This window comes from Kwoniella shandongensis, chromosome 11 (assembly GCF_008629635.2).
Source record: "Kwoniella shandongensis chromosome 11, complete sequence".
Classification (NCBI taxonomy): Eukaryota; Fungi; Basidiomycota; class Tremellomycetes; order Tremellales; family Cryptococcaceae; genus Kwoniella; species Kwoniella shandongensis.
Window position 1 is genome coordinate 283761 of NC_089297.1, and position 22108 is coordinate 305868.

The 22108-nt window shown below is 50.3% G+C and overlaps 8 protein-coding genes across 8 annotated transcripts; 5 read left to right on the forward strand and 3 right to left on the reverse strand.

Moving 5' to 3' along the window:
* Positions 1-215: 215 nt before the first annotated feature.
* On the forward strand, positions 216-4302 carry CI109_105993 (uncharacterized protein; the record flags this gene model as incomplete). The annotated part of the gene is made up of 17 exons (XM_032005116.1): positions 216-433; positions 491-626; positions 689-954; positions 1011-1134; positions 1191-1679; positions 1745-1882; positions 1941-2031; positions 2087-2188; positions 2251-2552; positions 2603-2702; positions 2761-2864; positions 2930-3053; positions 3132-3572; positions 3635-3759; positions 3824-3923; positions 3984-4066; positions 4189-4302. The coding sequence occupies 17 exons, from the start codon at positions 216-218 to the stop codon at positions 4300-4302; spliced, it is 3057 nt and encodes a 1018-aa protein (XP_031860628.1).
* A 548-nt stretch (positions 4303-4850) lies between these two features.
* Positions 4851-7185, forward strand: CI109_105994 (uncharacterized protein; the record flags this gene model as incomplete). Its single annotated transcript, XM_032005115.1, has 5 exons — positions 4851-5615; positions 5832-5937; positions 5994-6232; positions 6341-6630; positions 6702-7185. 5 exons carry the CDS (start codon positions 4851-4853, stop codon positions 7183-7185), a joined length of 1884 nt encoding a protein of 627 aa, XP_031860627.1.
* A 423-nt stretch (positions 7186-7608) lies between these two features.
* CI109_105995 (uncharacterized protein) lies at positions 7609-10505 on the reverse strand (the record flags this gene model as incomplete). Its single annotated transcript, XM_032005114.1, has 6 exons — positions 7609-7752; positions 7821-8780; positions 8839-8999; positions 9259-9934; positions 10043-10269; positions 10367-10505. The coding sequence occupies 6 exons, from the start codon at positions 10503-10505 to the stop codon at positions 7609-7611; spliced, it is 2307 nt and encodes a 768-aa protein (XP_031860626.1).
* Positions 10506-10844: 339 nt separating this feature from the next.
* On the forward strand, positions 10845-11579 carry CI109_105996 (uncharacterized protein; the record flags this gene model as incomplete). The annotated part of the gene is made up of 3 exons (XM_032005113.1): positions 10845-10938; positions 11035-11120; positions 11193-11579. 3 exons carry the CDS (start codon positions 10845-10847, stop codon positions 11577-11579), a joined length of 567 nt encoding a protein of 188 aa, XP_031860625.1.
* A 388-nt stretch (positions 11580-11967) lies between these two features.
* Positions 11968-14564, reverse strand: CI109_105997 (uncharacterized protein; the record flags this gene model as incomplete). The annotated part of the gene is made up of 12 exons (XM_032005112.1): positions 11968-12324; positions 12387-12589; positions 12652-12947; positions 13002-13146; positions 13207-13486; positions 13561-13812; positions 13883-13955; positions 14012-14100; positions 14178-14244; positions 14307-14322; positions 14402-14417; positions 14499-14564. The coding sequence occupies 12 exons, from the start codon at positions 14562-14564 to the stop codon at positions 11968-11970; spliced, it is 1860 nt and encodes a 619-aa protein (XP_031860624.1).
* A 920-nt stretch (positions 14565-15484) lies between these two features.
* On the forward strand, positions 15485-17668 carry CI109_105998 (uncharacterized protein; the record flags this gene model as incomplete). The annotated part of the gene is made up of 4 exons (XM_032005111.1): positions 15485-15895; positions 16004-16178; positions 16235-16623; positions 16688-17668. 4 exons carry the CDS (start codon positions 15485-15487, stop codon positions 17666-17668), a joined length of 1956 nt encoding a protein of 651 aa, XP_031860623.1.
* Positions 17669-17918: 250 nt separating this feature from the next.
* CI109_105999 (uncharacterized protein) lies at positions 17919-19112 on the reverse strand (the record flags this gene model as incomplete). Its single annotated transcript, XM_032005110.1, has 4 exons — positions 17919-17940; positions 18085-18465; positions 18697-18993; positions 19063-19112. The coding sequence occupies 4 exons, from the start codon at positions 19110-19112 to the stop codon at positions 17919-17921; spliced, it is 750 nt and encodes a 249-aa protein (XP_031860622.1).
* Positions 19113-19585: 473 nt separating this feature from the next.
* On the forward strand, positions 19586-21738 carry CI109_106000 (uncharacterized protein; the record flags this gene model as incomplete). The annotated part of the gene is made up of 10 exons (XM_032005109.1): positions 19586-19706; positions 19771-19796; positions 19852-19907; positions 20005-20359; positions 20431-20568; positions 20652-20724; positions 20807-21001; positions 21075-21145; positions 21211-21537; positions 21610-21738. The coding sequence occupies 10 exons, from the start codon at positions 19586-19588 to the stop codon at positions 21736-21738; spliced, it is 1491 nt and encodes a 496-aa protein (XP_031860621.1).
* Positions 21739-22108: the final 370 nt, after the last annotated feature.

Here is a 22108-nt window from a genome sequence, read left to right on the forward strand (position 1 = left end):
CCCCTTTGATCATATCTTTCCCCCCAAATCTACATTGATCTATATCATTATCATTTTAAGACATTTTATCCCATTCTCCTCCTGCACGTGGTGAACACATGCTAGAGGAGTGGAGGTCGAGCATAGTGAACTATGCTTGTTGTCAATAAAGGTCATCAATTGATATAACAACGCCTATACTGACCCACTCGTATACCCATTGGTCGCCTGGCAGCATGTCTTCAACGCGCCCTTCCTCTCTGGTATCCGATGACATTCCAATAGATCCCTCGCTGCTCGAAGAAGAGGCAGCTGCAGAGCTAGCAGCTCAAGATCCATCAGATAGTGATGTCGGTGATTCTGGGAGCGAGTATGAAGAGCAGGACGAAGAGGTTCTGGTGGACATTGCACGAGCTGGTCCATCAAGAACGAACAAGGACGACGCTGTCTTCGAGTGAGTCTGTGTTCCTCATCATGTGTAATCCTTGCTGATATCATGTCTAATTCATAGTCGACTAGCGGGATTTGTATCTCGTGCAGTACCAACAGGCACATCAGGCGACTTTGGAGGTCGAGATTTCCAACGAGAACTAGAGCTAGCGGATGCGGAAGATCTGCCTCAAGCTTCTAGGCGAAAGACGGCCAAGGTGATTTATCGTATCCTTTCTGAAATGGAGACTTAGCTGATACCTCATGTGTACGACCCTAGCCTCGTCGGGTTCATAAACCAACTCACGAGATTCAACGACTTCTCGGTCAAGCCAACATGGCGTACATCCAAGCTGACTACGAGACCGCCATCGACCTATTCCTCGAGGTCATACGACAGGATCCTTACGTCCTTGCGTCGTGGACGACATTAGCTTCTTGTTATGCCGAGAACGGTGACATAGAAAAGGCTAGACAGATGAAGTTTCTAGGAGCCCATATTGAAAATGAGCAAGAAACGTGGAGGGAATTAGCTATGGAGTTTAGGTGCGAGCATCTCTCATCGCCTTTCACCGACTTGAAAACTGATATCCCCAATGCAGAGATAGCAATCAGGTCGAGCAATGTATATACTGCTTGAGGAAAGCATTGAGATTGGATCCGGCAGATGTCGATTTGCTATGGCAGCTAGGAGCCATCTATCGACAACAAGGACAAAAGCATCGAGTAAGCTTTCACAATCCACATTCTGGTCACAGATAACTGACCTGAGCGATTTTAAGTCGAGTGATGTCTTCAAGAGGATGCTGAAATCAGACCGAACTCTGACACGCGACTTCAACTTCATCATGGACTACTATCCTATCATGATCGAAACGCATCAACGACCCTTTGTCACCAAAATCCAACGCGAAGCCTTCGATTTCCATATAGACGCTTTCGATTCTTCCAACGATGATCGTAGACGACGAGATCCAAATACGATGAACCTTGATCGGGTCATCGAACTTGCAGACGGTCTCTTGTTATTGGATGACCTAGATCAGGCGCTGGAGGTGATCAGACGCGGTCAGAGATGGCTACAGGGAAGGAAAACACAGAAAAAATGGGACACATACGAAGACGATAGAGAGTACGATCCACCTGGAACGCAGAGACAGTCGGCAGATGGGAAGGAGACGGAGGAGAGCGAGGGCTTTCCGCTGGATATCTCGTTGAGACAGAGATTGGCTCTGGTCAGGATCAAGCTGGGCGACGATGACGAAGCTGTGGTAAGTACGAACCTGGCTTACGATGTGAATGCGCAGAAACTGACATACCTATTCCATCGACACAGATACACATCAGCGAGATCCTTGCCCTCGACGTTATGCAATACCACTCTTTCTTCCTCGAGTTAGGAGATGCACTCATTCAACGAGAGCTGTGGGACAAGGCGTTGGAGTGCTACGGTGCCATCCAGGAATGCGAGGACGTGAGCAAGCCGATGGATCATCATGAGCCTACGTGATAGCTGACAATTTCTCTTCTAGCTGCCTGATGACCCCGCACACATATACGCAATCGGGCTATGTCAACATCAGCTAAAGAACTTCCAGGAGGCCCACGAAGCTTTACAATGGGGTGAGTCAGTCACTTGCATGAAATGTGAGCATTGTACTTACACCGATACTTGCAGTGGTCTCGAATGACCCCGAGAACATTCAAGCACGATTGCGCCTTGCTAACGTTCTCGAGGACATGGGACGGAAGAACGAAGCGCTCGAATTAGTCTCAGATGGTACGTAGCGGTTTCGCCCCTTTCGATGTTCTGCTACCTTTCAGCTAATCCTGATTGTCTAGTCATTCGAACCCGAGCTCATCGAGAAAAGGATTCCATCACCCAACAACGTTCCCAGCAGTACCATCAGTCGAGTCAAGAGCCCTCTCTGACGAAATCTGAACGAGCAGCCAACAAGAAGTTAACCAAGAGAGTATTGGAAGATCAGATGCGAAGCCAGATGCAGAGTCTGTGGCAGGACGTTCAAGAGTCCGAAGCAGGTACCGAGCGGGGCGATGTAGGAGCTTTGGATCAGTTCATCCAGGCTGCCGGCACCATGATTGAGAATTACCGTTTGAACAGGGGTAATTTCACAAAGAGCAGGGTAGGTCCGCGTGCTATGCCTCACACTGTCCACTAACAACCAATTGACAGGGTGTTGTAAGAGTATTGAAGCGACGAAAGGCTGGAAGAAGGAACGACCTCGATTCCCAAGCGAAAGAAATGCAAGATCGTCTCGAGAGAATGCTGGGATGTAAGTAGCTCACCTTCCTTCTATCATGATGGGGACCCTGACATTATCTTCTCTGCAGTCGAGGACGACGCACCTCTCGAGGGTGGAAACTCATACACCACATTCCGTCGAACGGAGTTCTACGGACTGGACTACGAGCAATGGCTTACGCTGATGGTCAAGGTGAGCGCCAGCTGAGGCAGTCCTATAACAAGAGAGAGTTGACGCTGACTTTAATCGCTTGTTAGTACTGCTGCGTGTTAATGGTGAAAGATGAAGCAGATATAGCGATGGATATACTGGAGCATGTGGTTTGGTCGGGATTGTTCCATAATCGCCGGTGTGAAGTGGCTTTGCGATTGACTATTATCGGTGGGTACTTGATCACCGATAAACAAGTCTCCACGTCCGAGTGACCAGCACGAGGAAATTTACCTTTCTCTCCTATAGCTTGTGCCATACAGACACGAGCCTATGACAAGATCGTCGACAACTGTAAACGCCTTTCCCAACTACACCAATTCCAACCATCCCCCTTGCTTCTCCTCCTTGGGGCTCTCACATCCGGTGGCCTAAAAGCTCAAGCTGCATGGTCCACCCATCCGGTTCAAAGCTATATCAGTCGAGAAATGAAAACGCACGATGACGCGGTACTTGGAGAACGACTTCATTTCAGTGCACCGACGCGACGATGGGCGCCAAACAGGGGTCTGACAAGGAAAGAGAAGGATGATGATGGATGGGGTGGTGAAGAAGCAGAAGAGTTGGGCGAGGGCGATAATGAGGATGACTGGGGTGGAAGACCCGAGCTGCCCAAGAGAGGTTCACCGTATCTCAACGTGTTGCATGGCCAACAGATGATCACCTCGAGGAGTTACCAAAGTGCTTTGTGTGAGTGAGCCGAGGTTCGTCTGCTGCCTTGGTACTGACGAGGTCCCAATGGCGACAATTAGTCTACCTGTTCAGAGCTTATGAGCTAGATCAATATAACCCTTTTATCTGCTTACTCATCGCCCAAGCATTCTTTGGTCGATCGATGAACCGTCAGTCTGACAACAGGAATTACCAGATTGCTCAGGTGAGCGCTATTACGCCGAAATCCCGGTGCGAGGAGTCTGAGGCTCATGGTATGATCTGTACAGGGCCTAGCCTTTTTGACCAGGTATAGGAAGTTGAGTCCGAAAGATGCCGAGTCGCAAGAACAGGTAGAATACAACTATGGACGATCGTACCACGGTATTGGTGAGTGGGACGAGAACACCATATATGGTCTGAGCGGATAACTGACTTTGTGCTGCGTAGGCGTTCCACATCTGGCGGTGGTGCATTACGAAAGAGTATTAGAGAGCGTCCAGAAGCGGATGGACGGGTATGACGATCCTGAGGTGAGTCGAGTGCGCATCGCATAGCGACGCGCGCTTGTACGATTTGGTTCATGGTCGACAAAGCACAAAATCTGCATTGATATAGTCGAAGTGTCGTGCTGACTTCATATCGTCAATTGTAGGCCGTCAGATCGTCCTCGCTCGCGTACGAGGCGGCGCACAACCTAATGTTGATCTACGCGACCTCCGGTAATTCCGAGCTAGTGAGGGAGAAGTCAAAGTGGTTGGCTATATAACAGTCTCTCGGTAGGAAGAGCCGCTGCTCGGAGTGTATGTCCCCATAAAGAATAAGAACAGTTGATTTTTGCATCAGACTCGGCTATGATGTTGTTTGTACATGTATAATCGATGTAAATTACGATTTGACAAGTTATTTGGTACGTTCATGTTTTGGTGTGGCTTGATTTCCGTGGTCTACGGTGTGAATGTGCCACGCGTGATTTTGCGTTTACTTTTGACCCTTTTGTTTCCTCCTCTCGCTTTGCTGTCACTCCGCGTTCGTGTTGCACAGCATCAGCATCAGCATCACCACAAGCATCGGAGTGTTGATTTTACACGTACAACATAATAGCCATACATAACATACACCCTCGTACTCTTGTATAGAGCAGTGTTGCTTTACTTCACGATTGATATAAACATACGACTCCTACGATAGACTATTGCCCAAAATCGATAGAAACGAGACGACACGACTACGGAATCCAATCGCACCTGATCGTCCTTCCAAACAACGGACGAGCTCGAGTCCCAATTTGTTTGTTTTACTCTTTGATTCCACATCATGTCCTCTGACCGAGGTGGATCTAATCGTCGATCTCGCCTACTCACCAACATCACCTCTCGTCTCCCTATCCCCAATTCGTCTGATCGACACGGACTTGGTCGACGTTCTTCAAACTCTGCATCTCTACTTCAACCTCTCGCTGGAGGCGGATCACCCACGTCCCAATCAAGCCCATATCACAGAGCTTCTAGTCCTACCTACTCTGAAGGGATGAGCAGTTCGAACCATCACGGTAGCGGTAATGGTACGATGGGAGTACCTAGTGGACTAGGTAGACAAGAGGTTGTTTCATATAGGAACGATGATGATCTCGTTCCACCAGTCGCTCCTTTCGTTCCTTCGACAGAACGAGGCGTAGGCGCAGGCGCAGGCGGCGGTGATAGATCGAATCACAGTTCTAGACGTTCATCCCTCTCTTTCCTCTCCAACATCGGAGGAGGTGGAGGAGACAAAGAAAGAGAAAGGGGGGATTCAAGTTTATTGAAAAACCAAAGACCATCAAGTCTTTCTTTAAACTATGTCCCAGCGAAATTCACTCGTCTTCACGCTCCAGGAGATCACTCCTTACATCGTCGTACGACGAAACAAGGTGGTGGAAGAGATGCGTTTGCGAAAAACGCTTCGCGTATGGGAGAAGTGGGGACTGTGGACGATGATGAAGGCGTCGTCTTTCAACTTGGTAAAGGGGGTTTGAGGAGGAAGAATAAACCGAAGTTGAGATGGAATAGATTCAAATGGGTCCTGTTCGTCGCGAATACTGTGGTGAGTGCGGAGACGACAACGTGTGGTGTTTCGAGGGATGGAGCGGATGGACCGTGCTCTGAACAAGCGTCGGAGGGGAGAAGACAACGCGTGATATGGACTGGCAATTGCCAAATGACAAACGCCAGACCGTACAAGTCTGCGAGATGGAGTGAAGACTGCTGTGTTATCCATCAAACTTGAGAATCATGCTGATCAATCTACTTCACCCTACAGCTCATCGCATACGGTCTCGCCACGCTCATCTCTGCCATCTTGGTCTGGCTCAACGTGTTCTATCAATCCGACGTGATCCGAGTTGGTAACCGAACCGAACTTATTAGTAAGTGACGGCGTGTAAACGCACTTGCAGTAGCTGACATGATGACGGCTATGCAGTCTCCACTATCGCCGCGACGATGATCACCCTCACCTCGCTGATTGGTTACGCCGGTATCCTGCTCAACAACCGTGCATTCTTGGCTGTCTACACTCTGCTCCTCTGGGTCTGCTTCGCACTCATGGTGACGCCCGGATACATGACGTACAAGCAGAGGACGTTCAACTTGGAAGGAAAGATCAACTCGCAGTGGTCTAGGAATCTGGGAGCGCAAGGAAGGTTGAGAATCCAGGATGCGGTGGGTGTTTTGTTTTTACTCTACACGTGTGGTGTTTTTTCCAAACCCACACAATTCCATCAGCGGTTTCATAATTGAGGATCGTGCTAAAACTATGCCTGACTGTAGCTCCGATGCTGCGGATATTACTCGCCCTTTGTGGAAGCCACCGTCTCACCTCTCTGCTACGCTCGATCCAACTTCCCCGGTTGCAAATCCCGTTATCTCCATCTCGAACGACGCGTCCTCGGTATCTGGTTCGCCATCTCATTCGCCCTCGTCCCTGCACACTTACTCATCATCCTCGCGGCGTTGTTGTGTTCGAATCATATCACTTATCGATTCGGAAAGGGTTTGACGCCAAAGAGGTATCGATTGGATTTGGGAAGTATGGCCGTTATCATGGACGAATACGCGAGGTGAGTTTGGGCGTGACTCTTTCATTTCTCAGTGGTCAGTGTGCTCATGAGATTGTTCGGTTGTTGTTTAGTCAAATCGCTGCTCAGTATGGACCAAACGTCGCTGCTGAAGCAATGAATCGATCGTCTGTCGCTCTCCCACTCGGAGGAGCAGAATACATAGACTCTGTTCCAAACTCTCGTCCTGGTTCAATCGCACATTCGACGTCTTCTCTCGCTCCTCCATACAGTACGATGGGCAATCCTCGATATTCCTCTGCTACCAATCTCGGTCTACCCCTCGGAGGAGGAGGAGGAGGAGGTGGGGGCAGTGGACCAGGAAGTGGAGCTGCCACACCTGGAAGTACGAGAGGTGTATCACTGTACGATCCAACGAACCCTAGAGCAAGTTTCGATAATAGACGTGATAGCGATGCGAGTGGGTCCATCGGAGGTGGTGGAGGGAGATACTTCGAGACCGAGGCTCCGAGAGGTTCGAGTGGATTAGCACAAGGGATGGGGAATGAGAGTGTCGTCAGCTTCTCGAGCGATGATCATAGGCAGAACAGGCGGTGAGCTAGCGAGCTAGCGGGAGGACAGAGTGAATGGAAGAGGAAGGGACGGAACAGATATTATGTGGATAATGTGTGTGAGATGGACGTTCCGAACGCAAGAATGTATAGATGGATGGATGATCGGAAGAAAGGATTGCGCCGTACGTACGGATTTTTATGATACTTGAGATGACAACCACTATACGTAGTCTTTCTATTTTACCTTGTTTATGTACACGCCACCAATGTTATGTTATGCCTTGTCCCTTGACATGATTTGAAGGAAGCGCTTTGCATATGCTAACAAGCCCTGACTTGATGATCGACATCACATATGCATGATTTAAGACTTCGTATGATCACCTTGCATTTTTTCCCTGTCCCAATCTCAATGACACTCTTTCCTTCCATGCTGGACTAGATCTTCTTCTTGGTTGCGCTGGGATCATCGTCTAGGCCACCTATCGTCCCTCCTCCTATCCCCACTATCCACCGACATCCTCTCTGCCAAAGGTCTAGGAGGAAGTCTATCGTCCGCCAGTCTAGGCGGTAGATCTCTAGGTGGTGCGTCTCGTCTTCTATCTCGGTCCTACACAAGCGAACACATGTCAGACGATGTTCTATTTCCTGCAAATTCAAAAGCAAGTGTCAACTCACCATCGACATTGGTTCTGCCATCTGATCAGGTCCACCTCTAATCCTTGCGCCTAATCTTGCCGACAGGTTCTGCGGGAGTACATCCGATGCAGGGTAGTACGAGTCTCCGTTTCTCCTAGGTGGCGAAAGGGGACGAGGAGGACCACCGCCTCTCGGCGGAGAAGGTCTGCGCCCAATTCGCGGTGGAGGCGAGAGAGGTCGGCGCATTGGTGAGAGCGGTCGTCGGATAGGTGACAAAGGTCGTCTCATCGGTGAGATAGGTCTTCGAGGAGGAGACAGTGGTCGTCTGATCGGGGAACCTCGACGGGGGGAAAGAGGGCGTCTGTCACGATCCCAATCCCTCCCTCTGTCAAAGTCACGGGATCTCGGGGCTGGGTCAAGTCGAGAGCTAAATGGAGGAGGCGGACCACCAGGTCCGTCGTCGGCTGGCCGGTACGTATCACTTCGTCCCACAGCTACAGGCAATGAAGGACGATCGTCTCGAGGAGGCAATCGATCGTCTCTTTCCCTTGGTGGCGGTCCTCGGCCCCTTCTCGATTCTTCCCAACGCCTTCGGTCCTCCTCTTCCCGCTTTCTCAAAAGTTCCTTCTCCTCCTGAATCTTCCTCTCACCGTCTTCACGGCGCTTCTTTTCTTCCTCTTCAAGTCTGAGCAATCTCGCCTCTTCCTCTTGCAGTTTCCTCATCGTCTCTTGAATCTCCTTGGTCCTCTCTCGTATCCCAGCAGTCGCAGCAGGAGCACTGCTAGGCAATGCGGTAGATCTTGCTGAGTTCGAACCACGATTGTCCGTTGTCGAGTCGACTGGCGTACTTGTTCCTGATGCATTTCCAGCACGCGCGCCCCAACGGTTGTTGGACAGTGGTGCACTGTTCACCCCCTGCACGACTCTTGGCGGGAGATCTCTGGCTGGGCCTGGTGGAGGAACGCGAGGAGGAGATCGGGGTGGCGGTGGACCACGAGCCTGTAGGACAGCAAGTTAGTTACTGGTCGTGACGGATGGCTTCTCTAAGGCGCCTCACATTGTTGCTTGATCTAGGACCACTCTCGAAGTCTCTCCGGGGGGGCTCGTCGAGAGGTCGAGGTCGACTAGGCGGCGAACGTCGTGCGAAATCGTCCCTTCTGTCGTTCACGGGGAATCTCGGACCTTGAGGCGGCACCGTTCGAGGTGGACTGCGTGGTCCTGGAAAGAGCAACGATCGGCGAGGAAAGGAAGGTTCGAATACAAACGTAAGCTGGGGTTCCGACTGTGTGCAGGGACCAGACTGCCACTGCTCGAATACGGGCAATCTTCACGAGACGTGGGATCGTCAAAGCATAAAGTAGAATGCGCAACATCCCACCAAGTACCGAGTAGCGCTTCGTACTTCCCTAACCGATTCTCATAGCATGTCGAGAGCGTGTCCCGGCCGTTTCCCATTGTGACAAGAACAAGAACGTACTTCTGTAATTATCACCGCCTGAAACAGGAGGAAGATCCCCTCTCCTTCCATTATTATCATCCGACTTGAACCTCTTGGAATCGGCATAATCGTCATCTCTTCCGTTACCGCTTCTCGATGGCGGAGGGGTCCTCTGTCTTCGTCTGTCATTGTCTAGTCTCGAAGGACCCGAAGGAGGCGCTGCAGTTCCATTCCTGCTTCGTCGGGAAGCGTAAGCTGAAGCCACAGAGTCGGTTGGTGTACCAGATCCAGCAGAAGCGGTATTAGCTGGTCCTGTTGGTGCTGCTGTAGGAGGTCGAGAAGGACCAGAACCTGCTGCAGGTCCAGTAGGGATGGCCTTCTTCTTCTCTCCCTCTGAGTCAGAAGCAGGAACAGCGTTAGTCGCAGCGGGCTTTGCTGCTCCCTCATCCTGCTTAGTGGTTACCGTGGTAGTCTCGGTCGAAGCAGATGCGGCGGCCTGTGTAAGCGGAGGTGACTTGGGCTCAGCAGTGGTAGCTTCCGGTCGATCCCAAACAGTCGTATTGGTTTCCTTGTGATAGTAAAACGGTCTCTTGTGTGATTTCGACATGACCGACGTCCATCCCGGTGGAAGTGGAGGTGAAGCTGGCTCTGCCGCCTCTTCACTCTCCTTGCCGTTGGAGTTCGAACTTGCGGTACTTTGTGCGGGCACAGGAGTCTATAGGAAGTGTCGAATGTCAAAATACCGCCTTTACGAAAACGAATCTGCCCAGAGGTATATCCCGAATAAAGGTTGAAAACTCGCCTGGTTGTCGGGCATTTTCACAGATTCTGTGACAGGTTGTGGGGTTGTTTCACTCAGTGACGATTTCGGTCCGAGAGGTATGGTGCCCGAGTTTGAGCGAGGACCCGTAGGACGCGAAGTACTTCGCTTGGGACCTGTAGGAGGGGGTTTGGTATTCGCGGAAGGACCGGTTGGTAGAGGTTTGCTGGAGGTGTTGCTCGGACCGGTAGGTAGCTTTCGCGGTGAAGAGAGACGACGAGTGGTTTCGGCTGTGCGAGACAAAGATGTAATACAGCAAGGCGAAAGGTTAGAGACTACGGGTGGATCATGTCATGCTAGAGGGTGAGGTAGGGTGCGAAGACTCACTGGCAACACCTGAACCTTCGGGGTCTGCCTCCATACCATCCAACGAGATCACGTCGTCCTCCCCGCCGTCGATACCTCCGTTCCCTCGCCAATCATCAACAGGCTCATCAAGTCCCCAATCTACTTCTTCGTCTGCCATCGTGTTTGTGCGAGTGTGTGTGGTTATGTCGAAGTGAAGGAGCGAACGAAGAGAGGGTTGTGAAAGGAATAAAGATGAGTGAGTAGTAGTGAATAGTGAAGTGAGTGGCGGCAATAGCGGCGTTAGTTTTTCGTAACAACGCAAAGGTGGAGGTGGGTTAGTGGAGACTTTCAACTTTGTATTGTGACAGTGTTTTGACAGTGGACCTCGTTCATCTTAGACAGCCCAGACACAGACGGTGCAGATATATCATTAGTCAGACCGAGCAGCTGTTAGGATCGCAGATACAAGGATCTTCCAAACATCTCTTGAACCTACAACTCATCCGCTTCCAAAATCATGTCAAATCCTCCTGCCTACCTCGTACCGGTTCTCGAGAAATACCCTCTCCAGGCTGGACCTCTACTTAATTCGCTGTACGATATCTCGCTTTGTGAGTTTGGACGAGAGTCATCCAACGCTGTTTCCGACAACGTCGTGAATGCAATGGACGCACTGTGCTAACCATACAGCTACTTTCCTTCCACAGCTGTAGGATGGATCGATCTTCGGGTCATGCCGTTAGAAGGTCCAGGAGAAGGATGGGTCGTTCTCCTAGGTCATAAGCGCAAAGAGGTGAATTTAGATCGACATCACAACGAAATCATGGTGAATCAGTGCTAAGACCTGTCTCATTCCCTTTTTCAGGACCCCATCCGTGCTGTACTCCCTCTACCACTCCATACGACATCTCTCCATCCTTCATCCCTCAAATCAATTTTCGCATCCCTCTCATCCCTCACCGAAGACACTTTACCACCTACCATCCCGCCTTTTGCACCAAGTATGGACGAGTTGAGAAACCAACTTGGTCAAAAATCATCCCAACCTCAAGCTCAAGCACAAGCACAAGCTCAAACGGACGATCAATCACAATCAACATCGGTCGACGATATCACCAAGGAGGATGGAGAGACAAAAATTACGCTGGATATGGAGACGCTTTATCTGGCTATTACAACACAAGATTCCACAGTGGTTTACTACAAATTGTCAAAGGGAATAAAGAAGCCTGCAGATGTTCCGGATGAATGAGTAGGGAAGGGTAGAATTGACTGGTTGGCAAGGGATGTAGTAAGAAAAGAAGAATCCAAGGTGAGGTGTCAGGCCACGAGTCCCAACACTATCGCCTTGCACACAGAATCCCAACCTCAACCAGACTCGCTCCGAACGAGCACAGCGAGCTGCCTGTGTGTATGTGGAATCACCACACGTAGGTCGTAAGGAGGAATGGATCCGCTGCATTTAGCATGTAAATGACCAGTCTGTCCGGAGGTCAGGCAGACAACTGTAGCTACAGAGACATATGCATATGGTTATTATTTTGTTTTGACTTCTTTCCTGTTCTCTTCTATATTTGATCACACAGCCATGTCCGTTTTGAGTTGATTGTCACAAGCTATTGTATGTCACCATGCCGACATTACACCTTGGCATTCGCGTCGGCTGTCAACTTGGCCTGTCTCACAAGACCCTCAGGGGCATCGCCTCGAGGCATGTAAACCTCGATCAACCTCAATCTGTCGGGAACGTTGAACTCCTTGTCGTCGAGTAGAGCGTTCAACTCCTCAGGAGTATGAACCTCGTAACTCTGGTAGGGAGTCTTGGTCTTCTTGCCCGCCAGCATGGGAAGAAGGAGCTGGTGGTCGTACAACTGGATATCGTTGTACTTGGCGGTCCAGCCGTGGATCTGTCGCTCGATCTCGTAACCGTCGTTGTTGAGCACGAAGAGGTAAGGGTGGACGTTTCGTCGCAACATAGTACCGATCTCTTGAAGAGTCTGCGTGATATAACGTCTCAGCAAACTGGAAATGACCCTTCATACAAGTCTACCACACTCACAAGTTGCAAACTACCGTCTCCAACGAACAAGACAGTTCGTCGATCCTGTCCGTCTTCGACCGCAGCCATGGCCGCACCGAGACAAGCACCGACAGACCAACCGATAGCACCCCACAAGATCTGGGCGATGTAGGTCGAGTGCGAAGGGAGGAGGACGTTGGTCAAACCAAACGAGGAAGTACCAGTCTCGGTAATGATGATATCTGAACCAGCAATTGTGTGATCAGCTTTTATCCAGTCACTTCAGCATAGGCTCTACACTTACCGGTGTCGGCGAACCACTTGCCAACCCTAGGCCACAGCCAAGCGTGCTTGATCTCGTTGCCCTCTGGCTTGGGGACAATACCCTCGACAACTCCAGTCTCAAGCTTCTCCTTGACAGACTCGCCCTCGGAGGGCTTACCAACTCGAGACGAGGCTACTTTCTTGAATGCGGGAACCAGGAGAGGAAGGACGTGTCGGATGTCGGTGGTAGGGTAAGCAGCGTACCCGATGTTTGTAGTGAACGAGTGGAGCTCGATAGTGATTTTTGGGTCGATGTTGACGGAGAAAGATCCAGAGCTAAACAGTCTATGAGTACTTGGGCCATGATTAAAGGTCGACAGTGGTACTTACTTGAAATCACTCTTGAGGGCACCAACATAGAGAACGAAATCAGCGCTCTCGACTTCCTCCCTTACAGTAGGAAGGGAGTTTGCTCCCGCGTAACAACCTCCATACAATGGATGACGTTCGTCCATAAGACTTTTACCCATGGGGGCTGTGAGGTGTAGCCTGTCAGCGAAAACTTGCAGAGGAACTCAAGAAAGGTGACACTCACTCTCAAAGACTCTGATACCGCTTCCCTCGACAAGCTTTCTGACCTCACCAGCCATACCAAATCTGCCCGCACAGGCATCAACAAGAACGACGGGCGTCTTGGCTGCTTGGAATCGCGCGGTGATCTCTTCAACGACGTGTGCTGTCACTTCATCAGACGCAGGTGCAGCGGGAACGCTGGTGTTGACTTGGCTCAATGCGTTGGGGGGCTTGCCGCCTGTGCCGGCGACGGGGAGCGCAGTAGCGGTAGACTCGGGGGGAGGAGCAGAGTGAGGGTGGGGCTGAAGTAGTAGTCAGCAACTCGGACCTCATGGGAACCGGTTCGGAAAGAGCCGCAGAGGTTAAGATGACTCACTAGCTTCTCCTTGAGGCCAGCAGCGGAGACCTTGGCGTGGAAGGCGTCTGTAGGGATCTCAACATAACCAGGTCGACATTGCTCTAAAACGTCCTGGAGGGTCTTGTCGAAAGCCTCGGTCCAGGTTGTGTCTGTCTTCGGCGAGATGGTGTTGAGCAATGCTTGCGAGCATGAAAGGGGTGCGGACATGGTGGAGAATGTGGTGAAAGAGTTGGGAAGGTTGAGAGTATGGTGGAGAAGCGACTCCTTGGCCTATTGCAGAATGAATACGTCAGCCGGACTGACTATTCTGTTTGGTGATGATGATGCTCCAATAACATACCTGCAAGGAAGTGCTAGGGGCACCAACGATGTGGAGCACTGGAACTCGCTCGGCGAGTGCACCGGCAATACCACTACAAGACATAGGTGTGAGCACTGAGCACTTGGAACAAAAAACATCTCGACGTACCAAAGCGCAGAGAGCTCTCCGACACCGAAAGTTGTGATGATGACGGCCAAAGTGCCCTTGACTCGAGCGTAACCATCGGCAGCGTATGCCTAAACAGAGCCGCGATTATCGTTCAGATCAGCTCGACTCTTGATATGCTGAGGACATGATCGCGAGCTGCACTCACGGCGTTCAACTCGTTGGCATTTCCGACCCACTCGATATCGGGATCAGCCTCGACGTAATCGAGCAGTCTGCAAACGATCGGTCAGTCTCGCACAGTCCACCTCAAATACTCGTCTTGAGATATACGTACTCAAGGTTAAAGTCACCTATGAATCGCAAGTTAGGAGATCAAGGCGTCAGCTCCGGTCTCTCATGGACTGTGACTACATGGGCTAGGACACATACCTGGAACACCGAAAATCTATACAGCACCAGCCGTAAAGACCAAAAAGTCAGCATCCGATGACGTTCTGATCCGATCTGTTGTTATGCCTCCACATACCTGCTTGACGCCACACTGCTTGAGTCGCTCTACGACATAAGTGGCAAACTCTACTTGTTCAGACATGTTTGTTGTTGTTGTTGTGGTTGATGTTGTATGATATGATGGAGAAAAGAGAGAGAGAGAGAGAGAGAGAGAGAGACAACAGATGCAGTGGAGTGTATATATATATATACGTCGGTCTGTTCTCTGTTCACACACTAAAATATGTGTTCGGTAGAGTTAGTAGAATGAGCAATGACGGTCGGAGCGCCTCGCGCCGCCGAATTCGGGTGACGTTGTCGTTCATCATAGCTTACGTGCCAAGCCGGGCAATTCTACCGCAGCCGCCTAAGGACAAGATAGTAGTCTCTCACGGTGACCGATGATCTCGTTATATTACGTACTGAATATCAAAGCTCCGGTGCCTAATCTTCTTCTCAAGCATACAGTGAGTAATTCTGCGATGCGAACAAGTTACGTTTAAAAATGAACACGGGGGTTCGTACTACTTCCTTCAACCTTCTATCCTCGTCCGAAAACCGTTGGGTCTGGGCCATGTCGAGCAGCTTATGTGTGTATGTGTTTCCGCAACGACGTAGTAGCAGATCGCATGAACATACACACGCGGGTAGATCCCCTTCTTACACTGTCACGTGGTTCCACGTATGCACAGAGAGAGAGGTGATTGTCTATACAGTATCTCTTGGCGGTAGCTTACACGTAGTCATGGGAAGACAATAGTGAAGGAATGCTCAGAGAGTGAATGGCGGCCTCTTAATTGTATTCCGCTAATCGCTTCCAGAACAAGAAGAACTTTGCTGACCTCTCGATCGGACTTTGAGAGATCGATAGCTCAACTCTTCATCTTCAGAAGACAAAAGGATAATTGTATCCTACAGGATATAATAATGTAGATCTCATCACCTTGAATCATTACTCGTACCAACCGTCGCCCACTCGCTACAACCTGGTTGTCAAGACACCCAGTCAGGCGTTTTTGCAAGATGCTTAATGTGTTCTGCCTTTTCCTTTCATTCCTCCTTATCATCATCCCTACCTCTATCGCCGAGACTTCTACCCCGAACACAGGCGATCAAGCCCAAGCGTTTCTTTTCTCATACACAACCTCCAACCTCGTTCTCCCCGTTACGGCGACCTGTCCCACGCCACTCATCCTCACCCAACTTACCCCCACCAATGCGCATACTTCGGACCCAGCTGCACCTTATACGATGGTCATGCTGGTACATGAACAACTGGTTGACAGTGCAGGAAAAAAGTACGAAAGGGTGTATTCGGCGAGTATGGGAGTAGGTGATTTGAGTTCAACGCAGGAGATAAACCATCCTTTGGGGAATGGGACACAATTTATAGGTTGTATATGGGGCTCAAATCAAGTTTCTGGAGGTTGTCAGGTGAGTAAGATTGGACGGAGAAGCACCCAGTCCTTATTTGGTAGTTGAAGGGGCGTCGATACACCAGAAATCTCACGGTCGAAGTGCTGATGCACCGTGTCTTATCAGGACTTGTACACCGTCGTACCGTCCGAACGTACAGCTGACGCTTACCAATACTCATGGTCGACGTGTCGCGCTTCCGACGTTCTCGAGTCATGGGTGACGCCATCGAACCAAACTCTTGATGTGGGTGTGAGCGGTGTATCAGGGGATGTATCAATAAACGCTTGGCCTGCGGCGTGTAAGTCAAAATTCTATTAGACGGAGCTTGGAGCTCATATTGGTGATATTATCTAGGCTCCGACCTTCAATTCACCCCTAAAAACGGTACACCACCCTACACACTACTCATCGCACCAGCTGCTCATCCTCCCGTCAATATCACTTCCGCCACGAAAGCCCCAATGAACTACACCATCAGGCTGACGCATGGTCAAGCTTTCATGGTGGGGATGTACGATTCTGTAGGGAATAGTTGGGCTTTCGGACCGCTACATTCTGGAGATGCAAGTGACTTGTCTTGCTTGGCCGTAGCGACGGGTCAAGAGGTGCCGAAGAAAGGTTCAGGGGACTTTGGCATAGGAGCTTTGACGGGCGGGGTGATAGCTGCTTTCTTGATTGGAGCGGCGGGAGCTACAATTGTCATGTGGTACCTGGGAAAGAGAAGGAAGGGTCGTACACCACATGTGAGTATCGCCAAGTAGTGGGGTTACTACCAGCAAGATAATACTAATCATCATCCCGTTACAGAGCGAATCCACGATCGATCTGTACAACAATCCTCGACCTGAATCGTATCGGACGACTTCTGGTTCAACCTTCCCAAAGACCCAAGGATACACTGACCAGTCACCTACTTTGGATTTCGACACCCCCGGTACTCTGTACGACCCGCACTTTCCCGGTCCCACGGCAGGGTATCCCAAAGCGCCTTCCGTACAACAGCGCACCGTATCCGCGGACAGAGTTCTCCAGGGTACCTCTCCCTCACCTAATGCCAGCAGTGCGGGCTTCACGAAGCCATACGATCAATCGAGTGGGATCTCAGCGGATTCGTATCGAGATAACATAGGTATGATGGACTTTGGACCGACAATGGCAACGGCAACCACGACTACTACGCCTCGTGGCAGACCTAGAAGCATAAGCGATCGATCTTCGAGATCTACTGGCGAGTCACCGGGTTATGGACCAGACCCAGCATGGGGTTCTGCGAGAAGGAGTGCAGGTCACGGTGCTCGTGTGGGAGGTAGTCCTGAGCTTACGCCCACACCTGTACATCCTTCAATGGGAAGGAGGATACCCTCATCACCAAGACCAAGTCCCTTCCAACCGGTCATTAATACTAACGCTGTACCGAAACGAGGTGATGACGAGACCCCTTCATCGCCCTCTTCGCCCTCTCGACCGCGAAACGTATATGTCGTCCATTCCGACGGAGGAAGTGGCGATGTCCATATCCAATTACCAGATCCTGACACGAGAGTTATCGAACTTCCACCTGGTTACCAACCGATGACAATGCCTGAACCGTCCACAACGCGAAGTAGGCAGGATAGGGCATCGATGCCGCCATCGAAACCGCAAACACAGGCACAACGTGGAACAGGTAGATGGAGTGGAGTGAATAGAGATACGGGAACTGGTACAGGTACAGGTATGGGACAAGAGGAGCTGAGAGCGAGGGCAGAGGCAGCAATGCAGGAAAAGAGGAGACCTATGTCGGGGTGATGAACAAGCATCGCCGCTAAGGATTAGGGTTTTGGACACTACGGAGTATGAATGATTAGGTATCATATGGAATGAATTTAGTGTGAAGCCAGCTCTTAAGCTACAATAGTTGCATTTCGTCGTCCTTACTGGATTGCGACGGTGCATGACTACCAATCTCAACCAGACACAGTACAAAAGCCTGTATCATACTTTGTCACCTTTTTTTCTCGGTTCGCATTTCCGTTTTCATCATCAACAAGCGGGGTAACTACCATTTCTCGACGTCGGGTCTGAAGTGAGAGTGATGCAAGATCAGCGGAAGTCTCTTTACACGTCCAACCGTGTAGACGCCAACACCGACACCGACAGGACAGTATCGAGACGTATATCCACATAGATGGGACGGGTAATAGGTGTGCAGTCCTCGTACTCACCTGAGATCCAACTCTTGCGTCCAAGCACTCCTCTTCTGTTCTACCAAGAACTTATAACTCTCCGCAATATCATCCGGTTTCATCCTCTTTCCCTCCGTATCACTCCCCCCCATTATACCTTTGACCCTTTCAGTATCTATCATCCCATCGACGATCACATGAGATACATGGACGCCTTGCGGACCGAATTCCCTAGCTAGGGATTGTGAAAGGGCTCGACGGGCGAACATCCCCGAAGCGATATTGGAGAATACGGCACCCCCACGGAGAGCCATAGTGGCTCCTGTGAATAGGAGGACGCCGCGAGCGCCAGATGTAGAGTCGGGGGAGTTGGAGAGGAAGAGAGGGAGAAGGATCGAGGAGAGGTTCCATGCGCCGACGCTGGGGGATTGTATAACGCACCATCATGTTAGCGGAGAGTACTGGGAATTGGATTTGAGCAGAAACTGAAACGGGTGGGAAGGCGAATAGATATGACCGGAGTCTCCATACAGATTGAGGAAGACGTGATAGCGGATCTCTCGTCACTGAGTCTCACGATTCGACTACAGTAGCCCACGGTGTCTGACAAGGTTCTGAACAGTCTGAATATTGTCGAGAAATACCACTCACACACCAGCCTCCAAGCTCCTTCTCAAATCATCCTCACTCTTCTCCAAAAACCCTTTCATCTCAAATTTCTCATTGACATTATACACACCCACATCCACCTTTCCCTCTGGCCAAGTCTCCTTGAGTTTCTCAAATGCCGATTTGAGCGAGGCGGAGGAACCGTCACATGACACTGCGAGGATGTTCGACGAGGGGATAGAGGAGGGGAGGTTGAGTGAGGGGAGGGAAGAAGGTAGGGATCGTGAGAGGAGGAGGATGGAGTGTGTGGACGAGAGAGTCTTGGCGATGGAAGCGGAGCTGCAGTGGAAAGCATCAGCCACTTGGCTGGATGACCCTATAGTTTTGAATAGGCGAGGCAGCACTCACAGTCCGGGACCAACACCGAGAATTACAGCAATACGTCTCTGAGCCGACATGGTGGATTTGTATCTTATCTGGTTGTAGTTGTAGTTGTTAATGGATTGACAAGACCTCGTCGTTCTGATTTCAAAGCATGCTTTATATACTGTACATAATGGCTGGATCGTATCAATCAATTACAACAACGTAACATTGTGGTTCCGCCTCTCGGTCATCGGTTATTGGGTACGAGGTACATACCTCTCTGATCGATAAGCGGCGGCCTCCGGCACCCGAAGATACTGTACCAACGGACAAGTATGGGGTCTCCGCTCCTTCGCAACGATGATGCTCGGAACGCTCGTTGACAAACGAGATGAATACATGACAACCAATTCTCATCACGACCTCCCGGCCTTCAGCTCATCTATCGCCTTCAGCGTAACGTCTTCCAGTAGACGTGGACGAAAACGAAAGCAGATCATCTCTTATCGTTTTTCCGTTTCGTTTCACCTACTTCTTTGTCGCATTCACGCCCGGATCAGCCAACATGGCCTCGACGTCACTCTCGCCAACGCTGCTGACGCCTTATGGCTACTCGTCCGGGAGTTGTGGGTATTGCACCCCTTCTGGAACTAGGAGCGTAAAGAAAGAATCTAGCAAATACGGTAGTGAGTGTTACTTGTTGCGCATCACAGATATCGTCGACGGCTGAATTGTATGTTCGCGATATAGTGGAGACGGATCAGATGACACCTCAGGTAAGTGCATACCCACATCAGCTAGATTTCAAGGGCTAACGACAGCTTGGGGCAGTATTATCAAGGTCTGGTAGATCGTGGATGGAGAAGATCCGGAAACTATGTTTATCAGTTTGTCGTCTTACTTGGGTCCCCCTCCATTCTTGTAGACTCTGTGTCGGTCTGATAGTTGGTGGAACTCCCGGCTAACTGCACGTACTCGCCTCAGCCCCGACATGGCTCGCACATGTTGTCCGCAATATACGATCCGTCTTGACGCCTTACATTTCCAAGCGAATAAGAAACACAAACAGGTCGTTAATCGATTCAATCGATATCTCGAAACCGGTCTTAAACCCGGTGACACTTCGCCCTCGCCAGGTGGGGAACCCGTTGCCAGCGGGAGTGGTAGCGGGGGTGACAAGGGTGGACAACAACCTTCGCAAAAGCAGAATAGCGGATTGAAGAAAGGGAAAGGTAGAGCGAATGGTAGTGACAAAGGAGGACAGAGAGATGTACTGAGAGAATTACATGCTTTCGAAGTGGGGTACGAGGATAGCGGCGAAGCAGTACATCGTTTCGAGGTGAGCAAACAAGCAATTCACTACACAACACAACAAGAATAGCCTGTGCTGACAGCCTTGGTTCGTCATAGACTCAGCTGGTGCCGGCCAAAGCGACAAAGGAGACGTTTGAGCTGTATAAGCGATATCAGATATCGGTGCATAAGGATGAGCCTGGGGAATGCACAATGAGAGGGTTCGGTCGGTTCTTATGTTCCACTACGCTGATTGTGAGTTCCCTTCTATCTATTTTCCGGCTCACGGCATGAGTCACGACTATGGATGCAGTACTTCGACTGATATGAGAATCCAGACCACGCCGATCAAGTACGCCGAAGGGGTTGATACCGACAAGCTACCAGACAAGTATGGGGCATGGCATCTTTGTAAGTGTGACCAGAACTTCCAAAAACTCCATTCGAGTCCCGAATTCCTTGCGGATCAATCTGATGCTCCATCATTCGTCAGTATACAAGATCGATGGCAGACTCATCGGCATATCCGTCATTGACATCTTACCCTCCTGCTTGAGCAGTGTATACTTCATCTGGGATCCAGATTACGCTTGGGCAAGTCTGGGTAAGCTGTCGGCGCTGTACGAGGTGTCTTTGGCAAAGAGAATACACGATGCGGGGGTGGACGGTATGGGATGGGTCTATATGGGTGAGTTCCCTCACATCGTTCTCCGTCGTGTTAAAGGGGAAGGTGACATATGCTGATCAGACTTATGTGATAGGATATTGGATACCTGACTGTCAGAAGATGAGGTATAAGTCGGAATATTCTCCCTCGTACCTCCTTGATCCGGTTAGTCTGTACAGTGTGTCGGATAATCAAACCGTCGATAATGCTGAAATATTGTATGGGCCTAGGGAACAAACGTCTTCCATCCCCTATCCGCCAAATTGGAGAATTTCCTAAAGTTACATCCTAGGGGTTACTTCCCTTTCCAAGAGATTGAATTGGAGGTTGATAAGTCATCCAAAACGGACATTTCAAAGCGACAAAGCGAGGAAAGGCCAAGTGACGACAGCGACGAAGAGGAGGATGAGGATGAAAGACCTACCAAATGGCCTTCACCTCCACCACCAAGTTTTGCCGATCCCAAATCATTCTCAGAGGCAGAGATCGATCAATTACTCGTGCTCATAAACCAGGACTCACTCTTCCAAAAAGGTCGTACGCTCCACAAAATCTCGGTGAGTCTTCAAATCAACCCACTTAACAATAATGCATGATGATGACTAATATGCACATACCTATGTGAGCAGGATCTGCAATTCAATAATCCGACTGGTGTGCGTAAGGAGATACGAGAGTTTGTAGCAGCTGTGGGGAAGGATTATATCGCTTCCGCTAAGGGAAGTGTGGCGGGGAAAGCGATCCTGTTCTTCGGTTAGCGGACTGCGCGAGAATATGCTGGGTGTAAGGAGATAGTTGTGACAGAGTGTATGCATTATAAACCATACCAGTCCGAGGTGTGTTACAGTCAGTTGTAAAGACACGCATCCTCGGTCCGATGCCACATTCTTCCGCCTGAAGCGAGATGGATACAATGAGCTTGACGCGCCGGCGCGCCACGGCTACTACAGCGAAAACACAAGTACGCTTCTTCGCACCAGTTGTACTGCTATCACTACCATCAACATCATTCCCTACAATACAAACCACATCTGCATAAAGCCATTACTACACTTTCCATCCAGTGAACACACCTATCCGTCCCCGACAACTTCCTCCTAAAACCCCGTCCGAGCTCTTCTCCTTTCA